The sequence below is a fragment of the Astyanax mexicanus genome, chromosome 22 (assembly GCF_023375975.1).
Source record: "Astyanax mexicanus isolate ESR-SI-001 chromosome 22, AstMex3_surface, whole genome shotgun sequence".
In the NCBI taxonomy this organism is placed as follows: domain Eukaryota; kingdom Metazoa; phylum Chordata; class Actinopteri; order Characiformes; family Acestrorhamphidae; genus Astyanax; species Astyanax mexicanus.
The window spans coordinates 23,002,972-23,012,974 of NC_064429.1; the positions used below are offsets into that span (position 1 = coordinate 23,002,972).

Genomic DNA, 10,003 nt, shown 5'->3' on the forward strand with positions numbered 1-10,003 from the left:
GATCAGTGTGTTCTAAAAGTGATGGTGGACGATTAGTTCTGGATTCAAATGATAATGGATAGAGTTCCAGAGAACACAGTTCCACTGCTCCACAGCTCAGTGTTGGGAGGCTTGGCATGCTTGACCTTGGGTACACCAACTCTAGATCCAGTACTTATAGTGTAACAACAGTGCCCTCTGCTGACCGTGCAAAATGATTATGCAGACCAGTGTTATACTGCAATATTGTCTTTTTATTATTACAATCAGCACAATTTTCAAAAAAGATATAAGAATAGAAAACACAGAAACTACAAGGACCAATGAACATCCACTAAAAATAATACTATACAATTAAGAGTACTGCTTTAGTTTTAAGTCTCTTATTTCTTAATATTGCGTATCATATCATATCACACTAACGAATAACAGTCTTTATAGAGTACAAGCAGATAACACAAAAATAAACAGATAATGAAAATGCAGTTCTTTGTTGTTTTTTCCAACATATGGACGAGATCTGACATCTGAACATGATCAGACAAGACTCTGATGACTCCTACTTCACTGCTGCTGTTGTGTTTCTAGAAGAGATAATGTTATATGAGTATTTGAAAAGATACAACATAAATATTGAATACTGAATAATATATTTTATATATTTTTTAAATTGGTCGTTCTTACTTTGGTTCTGGGATAGGACATGGATCTGTATATAAAAAAGATATAAAAGAAAATTGTCACATACAGTAGCTTCATAAAAAGCAAAATACTAATAAATCTATAGAATGACATTAGAAACCCTTCAAAACTTATTTTATCCTAAAAAGGCAACCTCCACGTCCACCATACTGTTTGATTAGAGTCTGGAACAGATTTATATTTGCTCTGTAAACACCACAAGCACTGTGTTCTATTACACTACACTCATCCAAGTCTAATGTCTTATTTACTCAGCATTTCTCCTCTACACAACACAGATTCAGACCTACCTATAACAGTTGGCATAGCGATAGACTCTGCAGAAAAGCCCAAAGACAAAGCATAAGTCCTGAATTTCTCCTCCAACTCTGGCCTGTGGACAGGAGTTCGGCCTAAAGCAGGGATATGGAGAAAAGAGTACAGCACAAAAAATGAATGTTGTCACTCAGTGCAATCAAATCCTCACAACAGTGCCTCAAAATCTAGTAGAAAGCCTTCATTGTGCAGGAGTGTTCTACAAAAGCAGGTTAATGTTTTGTTTTTTTTATTAATTAATGAATGAGCAAATGTCCCAATGCTTTAGTGATATATAGTATGGTAATGTAACCAAATATTGTATAGATATTTCCAAAATACTAACTTATTAGAGTTCATTACAATTTAAATACTTAAAAAAACAAAATACTCATTTAGGTGGCATTTAGGTGGACTCTTATCTGGGGTATTGTTAACTTGTGTTTTCTAAGGCTGGTAACTCTGATGAACTTATCCTGTGCAACAGAGGAAACTCTTGGTCTCCCTTTTCTTGACTCTACCTCTTCACAATTTCACAATTGATGCTCTCAAACACATTAAGACGGCAATAAATTTAAGTAATCAGCTCTTGGAAAGTTCAGCACAGCATTGATTCCAGGTGACTCTACCTCATAAAGCTGACTGAGAAAATCCAGCCAAGATGTGCAAAACTGTCTCTAGCAAGAGGTGCTACATTAAAGAATATAAAATATAAAACATATTCTGGTTTGTTTAACAAATTTGTTTACTTTTTTTATGTTTTTCTTCATAGTTTTGATGATTTTGTATTAATCTACAATGCAGAACATTTTATAATAATGAAAAACCACTGAATTAATGGTGTATCCTAACATTTGACTGGTACCATATATACAGTATTAACATGCATATAACAATATTCTTTAGACAAAGTAAGCATGACTAGCTTAAAAGCACAGTATGCAAAAGAAAGCCACAGTTGATGACCCAAAGCATACCACATCTGTCAAACATGGTGGAGAGAGCGCTATGTATGTTCAATACTACATTAATACAGGGAGGGGCCTCATGCACTCACTATAGAGAGCCACCTGTGTGTACTCCTTTTCCATCTTCTTGTATTTCAGGACCAGTCCATAATCAGTGTAGTTGGTCTCCACCACAGTGATGTCTTTCTCTATCTTGTGTCCTTATAGTGGAGAGAAACACATAATCAGTGCTTTATAAGAATTCACTTAAAAATCTATTAAACTCACCTGCAAATGTATTTGGTTCATTTTAGTCTCATTAAAAGGATAAACATTATTATTCCCTAGTTCATTAAAGGATCTACTGTTTTTTTCCCACATTTTTTATAGCAGAGGTGCTATTTAATCTATGAAATATCACAAGCAGAATTACACATCAACATTTTTTTTTTTTACATATTGAATTTGTCTATTCACATTCATAAATGTGAATGACCTGTGTCTTATGCTGATTTCCAACTTTCCGCCAGAATATGAATCCCTTAACAAATGTTATTTGTTTGCTATTCACAAATGTAAACAACAGAAATCGCAAAAGTAATTTGTTGTGAAGAAACTGCTGTACACATACACACCAATTGTGGCACAAACACTGGTGCTGGCATCTTTGCACAATTGCATCTGTGCACAAAATCAGATTTAATTTACTTCAGCTTGGTAACATTAACGTAGCCATCTGATGACAAAAATATCAAATATTTACAATTTACACAATTACATTGTGTAAACTGATGTAAACTGATTAAGTTGATCCAAAATGTCCTGGAACAAAATATTGGCACTCTAACTCTCTAATTTAATGTTTTATTTTATTTTATACTATAAAGTTACTTTTTTATGGAATGTTAAAAATCAATATATTGCCTCTGTCAGAAACAAAACCTTTTTTCTAAAATCTTAATTTTCAATTAAAATCAGACTAATAATATTTAATTCCGGGTTTCCAGGTTTTAAAATCACTAAAAAAGGCAAAATAGATTTAATCAGGTGTTCAGTCGTTTGTCTAGTGCTATACACACACACACAAATAAGCTATTTGTGAAATTCTATCTGTATATCATTTTGTTCCACTGATAAGTTCACCCTAGCTTCTTTGATTGGTGGCATATGGCTCCAGAATTACTGGTGCTGTTTAAGAAAAGAGCACTTTTCCACAGTCTGCCCTTTCCTCCGTATATTACCCCTCTGATCAGCGAGTTCTACACTATCTTTCCACAGTTCACATGTTGTTTGTGTGAGCATGTGAATCATGGTTACATAAGAACAGAGGAAGTGGGACTTACTTTCGCTGAAATAAGTGAACAGTCCTGGAACGTCTGTCTTCTCATAATCATAATAACTAGGTGTGCATTTCTTTGGCCTGAGTGGAGAAATAAAGAAGATTAAATAAAGAGATAAAAGACGGATTTGGATAAAAAAATAATTTTTGGGCCAAAACCAGAAGGCTACAAAAGGCTACATATCATACATGATTGTTGCAAGTTGTCCTTATTCTTGCCACATTTTTGACCACCAAATAAATCAAATAGATTAAATGTCCTTAGATTATAACTAAATTAAATTAAAATTAAAATACTTAGTAATACATAAACATGCAGTAAATTATTAGCTCAAAAGTATAATATGATGAAGATGAAGCAACAGATCCAAAAGCATACTGCACCTGTTAAACATGGTGGAGAGAGTATTATGCATGTTCAGTATTACTCTAGGTACACTAACTTACTGATTACTGGTTAATGTACAGTACAGGTTAAAAGGAGTTTAAATCCAAGAGAAAAAAATGCTGGATTTGGAAAACATATAAGAACTTTTAGTCAAAACTGAACAAAATGGCCAAAAGGCTAAAAAAAACAAGAATGGTTGTTGCCAGTTTTGTTTATTTTTGGCACATATTTTACCACTGAATAAATTAAATAGCCTAAATGTATTTTTTGTCTTGCTAAAAATGTCCAGTATAAATATTTGGCCTTTTCACTTAATTTTCTGTTTTGGTAATTTTTGCTCACATAATTTTGGTTGCCAAATATTAGGTGAATACATTATAAATATACACTTAATGACATTTACAATTTGTTTACCTCTAAAATGTTTGAAGACAACTTTACAGAAGAATTAAAAAAAAAGGAAAAGGTACTCAAAGTCGTTTACGCAGATTTCTATATTCTTTACTTCTAGATTTATGTTATAAAGTCAAAAAAGGAAAAAAGACTACAAGGTACAAGGTTTTTGCATAAATGTGGCAATATGCTCTAAGATTGGTTAACATGGTTTTTGCTGAAGTGTGTGAAAATGACACTAAGCATAGCTTAGCAGGTAGCATGTAAACTCTCTACCTATGAGATCAGTTCATTTGTAAAGTAGGAACACTGTACCCAGTCATTGTCCACATGGAGAGGCTGGCACTTCCGTTTACAGTAGCATCCAGGTGTCCCTTGGAGATCAGCAGTCTGTCTTTATATTTGATAAATAATGGAGATTCATAGGCCATGCCAACGCGATACCATTCACCTGAAAACTGAGATAAAAACTGACAGGTTAGAGCCTCTAATTATACATGGGTTGAGTTAAACTCGTTTATAAAAGCCAAGTATTGCATCTTTCTACTCTTATTAAAGACCGGTTTATCTATGCATTTATTTAATGTTTCTCTCTCTAGGCTAGAATGTGAGATGCTAGGCTAATGTTGCTAATAAACATTTATGCTGCATTAAATACCATTTAAAGCATAAGTAAATGACACTTGAACAGTGGAAAACTCTAGATGTTTAGCAGATATGTTGCACATATATGCTTGTACTTCTTTTTCTTTCTCAAAAATAAACATCACTGTGGTTTAAATAATAAAGTCCATCCAATGCATTTTACTACTAGAATTTGAAAATCAACATTGTATTTGAATTGAATAAAATCATGGCCAACCCAAATTTCGCTTTTTTAACTTTTAACACATTTAAGTTACATAGACTCACTCCAGCAATTCTCCCACAAGCTGAACAAAATGGCTTTAAATAAATATACACACATTTTACAGCTATAAATCAGTGTCTATATATACATGGATAAATCTCAAATGCAGTATAAAAATAATAACACAACACATGTCACATGTGAAAATTTTTTGAAAATCAAATATTTTAGCTAATACATTTAATCTGTTCTAAGTGATAATTCAGGTTTATTTGTATTTCAAACTACCCCTTTAAAAGGAATAATGATCAATGAAAAATCTAATCAACATAGTTTTTCCCTCTTCCAGTATATATTTAATTACTTTAGCGTAGGTCGTCCAGACTGAAATCATCTTTAGTTATTGTCACTGTTAGATTGAATTAAGTTAAGGAAAATTAATCACATTGGTTTGTTAAGTAAGTAATAAAGTTTGCCCTAAGCGTTATGCTATACAGACTTGTTGAATGAAATTAATTAAAGATGAAAGTCTTTAATCATATCATGATTGCTTTATTTCAGGTACACTGATCTTGCAGCAGCTTAGCACCACCCACTCATGCAATACCTACTCAAATGTTTCATAGTCTTTTTGATGGATAAACCCAACTAATACTTGGAGCTAGGTGTTTATGTACTTTGTATGATATATATATATATATTTTTTATTTGGCAACTTTTGCTTAGTCATGCCTTGGGAAGGCTGTTTTCCAAAAACTGAACGGATTTTTTTTTTATTGGGTAAACTGTGTTTTTAGCACCAGTAAATAACTGAAAACAGCTGCTCTGAGCTCACAGTTAAAAAGTAAAGATGATGTTATGTAGATTTCAGATAGATGGCATGAGTTTAGCATTCAGCTATCTTAAAGTGACTTTAATAAATTACCATTGGAATGCTAAATAGGACACAAACACTAAAACATCATTTTAAAATTACATGTTCTGTTATGTAGTAACTACTAAAAATTATTCAATAACTATTGATTAATCAGTAACTACTATAACTAACTAATATGTAATAGGGTATAAACCCCTAAACCTCTAAAATGTAAATGTAAGTTCACATCTGATAATATTACAGTTAACATCACTTTCATAGGCCCTACAATAGAACCCTGTGGCACTTCAAAAACCTGGCAAAAATAGTTTTATGGTTTAAGGGGTTATGTACATTTTAGACTTACTTTTTAGAACTTTAGAACCTTTTACCAGAATAATATTGTTTAGCAACAGTATTTGTACTAGTATTTGTATTTAAGGATGGTCCTTTTATTTTCCTTCTCTTTCCGGTTGTTCATAACTAGACTATGTTTATTAACATAACATCTTTTTTGAGAGTATATCACAGAGACTAGGGGTAAAAATTTACAGCAATTGGTTATGATAGCACTTTTTAATGTTCCACTATACAGCCCTGGAAAAAATTAACAGACCACTTCAGTTTCTGAATCAGTTTCTCTGATTTCGCTATTTATAGGTATATGTTCGAGTAAAATGAACATTGTTGGTTTTTTAATAAACTACAGACAACATTTCTCCCAAATTACAATTAAAAATATTGTCATTTAGAGCATTTATTTGCAGAAAATGAGAAATGACTGAAATAACTAAAAAGATGCAGAACTTTCAGACCTCAAATAATGCTAAGAAAATATGCATATGCATAAAATATGCATAAAATATGCATAAAAATATGCAAAAAAATGTTAATATGCATAAAGTTTTAAAAATTCAGAAATCAATAACCTCAATTCAGTTAAATGACAATTACAAACTAATTTTAAAATTGTCCCAAACACCTGATTCCAACTTCTAACTAATGCTGTTGATGATCAATTGAGTTTCACTACATATTATGTTATTTTATGTGAGCTTTTGAAGATAAGCCACAGGGCACCATTAACCATTAACCTTTTTGACCTCATCATTGTTTTTGAATTGAACAACAACATGGCCGACCCAAATTTCGCTTTTTAACTTTAAACACTTTTAAGTTACACAGACCCCAGCAACTTTCCCAGCAATCTCAAAAAATGGCTTTAAACATACACACATTTTACAGGTTTAAATCAGTGTGTCTACACATATATAATGCTTAAATGCAGTACATAAAAAAGGTATATAAACTGGTCAAATCACAAACTAAAGGCGACTCATGGTTTACTTATTTCACTCACCTGCTCCACATCAAAATCAGGCTGAGGCTGAATATCAGTGTATTGAAGACAGTGTGTCCACAGCACTATACTACATAGAACTGCCACCACCAGAAACATCTTTAAACAGTTATCCAGAGAGCACAGCAAAGCCTGCACAGCCCAGCGAGGACAGGGTCAGTGTGAACAGGCTGCTACAGGCACTCAGGGGCTTTATGTGTGGAACTCTGAGCAGGCCAGGCCCCCAAACACCAGCATGATCCCACCACCATAAAACTGAAACTGGAATGACAGCACATTCCCTAATATGTGCCTAGACAAGCATTGCTATAGATACAGATCTGAATCAAATCCTTCCAGGAACACACTTAAAATCCGATTACAGTAGTGGTTTTACTGTAAGGACAGTTACACATCATTCTCACATTCTCTAACAGACATACGCCATGAAAAGGTCTGAGTTCTGCTGGTCAAAGTCTCTGTTTACTGTGAATAGTTAACCAAGCACAACCCCAATTCCAAAAAATGTGGGGCGTTGGGTAAAATGTAAACAAATGGGAATAAAAACAGAATGTGACTATAGAACATAGAACAGGACATTTTAGAACTTAATGGCAACAACAGATCATAAAAGTTGAGACGTGGCAACAGAAGTTTCACATTACTGAGTTTTAAAATGAGTATCCTCTAAGAAGCAAAGATGAGCAAACATTCACCAATCAGTGTAAAAGTGTGGCTAAAAATGGGGGAAAAAAATTAAACAATTAAAAAAAGACTTGCAAAGACTTTAGACATCCTACAATCAGTAGTACATAATATTATAAAAGCTTTATAGAATCAGGAGAAATGCCTAGTAATGAGTGACAAGGCTGACTGACGGTCAGTATCAGATGCTGGTGATCTTTTGCATCTAAAAACATGTACTGGAAATCACTGTATGGACTCAGCAACGCTTCCAGAAATCACTGTCTGTAAACACAGTTCACTGTGCAATCCATAAATTCAAGTTAAATTAGTATCAAGGAAAGTAGAAGACCTATATCCACACCACCCAGAAACTCTACAGTCTTCTCTGGACCACACATTGTTTAAAATGAACTAAGGCAAAATGGAAATTCACTTTTTTAATATTCCTTTTTACATTTAATTTTTACATTTTAGTTCTCTAAAAGGGAGATGCCTCACATTCTATGCTGAAAAACAAACGTGTTGATTTACAGTCACCATCAGCAACACAGAACTAAGGTAACTTGCTCTTACAGCCTAAAACACTAAAGTCTGAAAGGTGCTCAACATATACAAAACAAATGCACACGCAAAGGATGGTAGGCTTGGGCGACATTCAACCCAATAATTGTTAGTGAGGGGGAGTACACTCTCGATGTGCAAATATATGGTGCCATGTACTGATAGGAAAAAACCTCTGCACATGCGTAGTATAAAAAAGTTATTTTTTTTTAGCTGTTAGCTCAAGTTGATGTTCTTCTAACATATTTTATTTAGTTGTATTGGCAGGAAAGTTCACTCATAATAACATAATCAACATAATAATACTAGTTCATCTGGCTAAAACACATTTACATTTCAGAGTGTAATATTCTCCAAAACACAGTAAACAGACAAGTTTCTCTTTCTTCTTCCATGGAAGTGCAGGAAGCCCTTATTGTTACTGAAACCTTCAAAAATCAAAAGGGAAAGGGTGTCAGTATTTTCTTGAAATCAACTAGAAAAGCAGTAAGTCTGTTCTTCTCACAAATAGTTACTCATTATTCCCATATGCACCTACCTCTTTCCTAAAATACTACTTAGGTTCTGCAGTAGTTGCCTTCAGTGGCTTTGCTTTCCTCCAAAAGGAGATTTTCAAGCATATTAAAAATTAAACCAATTACTACCATGCAGACTTAAAATTTATTTATATAAGAAACAATATAAAGTAACTGAAGTTGTCAGACAACCCTCTTTGAATATTCCTCATATTTATAAGCCCTCAGACTGCACAAAATCATGTTTACAAGCTTAATCGCTTTTTTCTATTCTGTCATTTTATGGTCACCTTGTTCTGTTTCAAAGATACATTTTGAGTTTCTTAAATTATTTAAACTACTGTTAAAATGTCAGAGTTGACCGATTAAGCTTTACCTCAGCTAAATATGTATACTAAATGAAAAAGGGAAATTCTTTGACACATTTAAATATTTGGATATTTTCACAAGATAGCTAAATGAATAATTGAAATGTATACATTTTTAAAAACAACTTAAAAATTGTTATGTAACTTCTTAGTTTAGCTTAACCTTTTTAGGTAGATAACTAGATCCGAGTTAACACTTTACAATAAGGGTACATCAATTAGCTAACAATACTTACAACAGACTTTCTCAACTAAATATTATTCGCTAATTTACACAAGTTAAAACATTATTCATCTAGTTGTCTCAATTCATTATTATTTACTCTAGTGTTAAAATTGGATAGGTTTAATAAACTAGCTGTTAGCTAAAGCTAACTAGATTTCTTAACTAACACTAGTCCACTTCCTAAAACATAACCTAAAGATATATATATATATATTTAATTATAAATATATATATAGTTAATAACTATATATTTAATATTATCTAAAGTAAGCAGTAATTTAAATAAAGAAGCTGGAAGCAGGTAAATACAGCCAGAGTCCCAAACTTACTTGGTTGTTGGCCGTAGCTAAGCTAGCTAGCCACCCAGCAGCAGGGCTAGCCAACTTGCTCGCTGTGCTGCCCAGCGCTGTCAACATGACAAGAATCCTTCCAAATCAACATAACAAAGGTTAACATTCCACTAAGTTCATTCTGATTAAATATTGAAGGATGTATTGTTGAACCCTGTTTGTATAAAATTTAAACTACATTGTGTGACACAATGACCCAAAAAATGACC

The 10,003-nt window shown here is 33.0% G+C and overlaps 1 protein-coding gene across 2 annotated transcripts; it reads right to left on the reverse strand.

Annotated features, from left to right (window-relative positions):
* Positions 1-212: 212 nt before the first annotated feature.
* lcn15 (lipocalin 15) lies at positions 213-7,450 on the reverse strand. 2 transcript variants are annotated; one of them, XM_049470635.1, is made up of 7 exons: positions 7,109-7,450; positions 4,358-4,500; positions 3,266-3,342; positions 2,046-2,143; positions 972-1,073; positions 664-688; positions 213-563 (listed from the first exon to the last, which is right to left on the reverse strand). In XM_049470635.1, the coding sequence occupies exons 1-5, from the start codon at positions 7,205-7,207 to the stop codon at positions 972-974; spliced, it is 519 nt and encodes a 172-aa protein (XP_049326592.1). In that variant the 5' UTR covers positions 7,208-7,450; the 3' UTR covers positions 213-563; positions 664-688. The 2 variants fall into 2 exon arrangements, with proteins under 2 accessions (XP_049326592.1, XP_007253915.3); XM_007253853.4 differs by having other exon boundaries at positions 2,033-2,143; positions 7,109-7,436.
* Between the last annotated feature and the right edge of the window lie 2,553 nt (positions 7,451-10,003).

Bases quoted from the DNA above. Each gene is read 5' to 3' on its own strand.
- lcn15 (XM_007253853.4), bottom strand. From the start codon at position 7,207: ATGTTTCTGGTGGTGGCAGTTCTATGTAGTATAGTGCTGTGGACACAC. The intron at 4,501-7,108 runs GTGAGTGAAATA...TTTTTATCTCAG, and splicing joins CTGATTTTGATGTGGAGCAG to TTTTCAGGTGAATGGTATCG. The intron at 3,343-4,357 runs GTACAGTGTTCC...TTCTCCACTCAG, and splicing joins TCCATGTGGACAATGACTGG to GCCAAAGAAATGCACACCTA.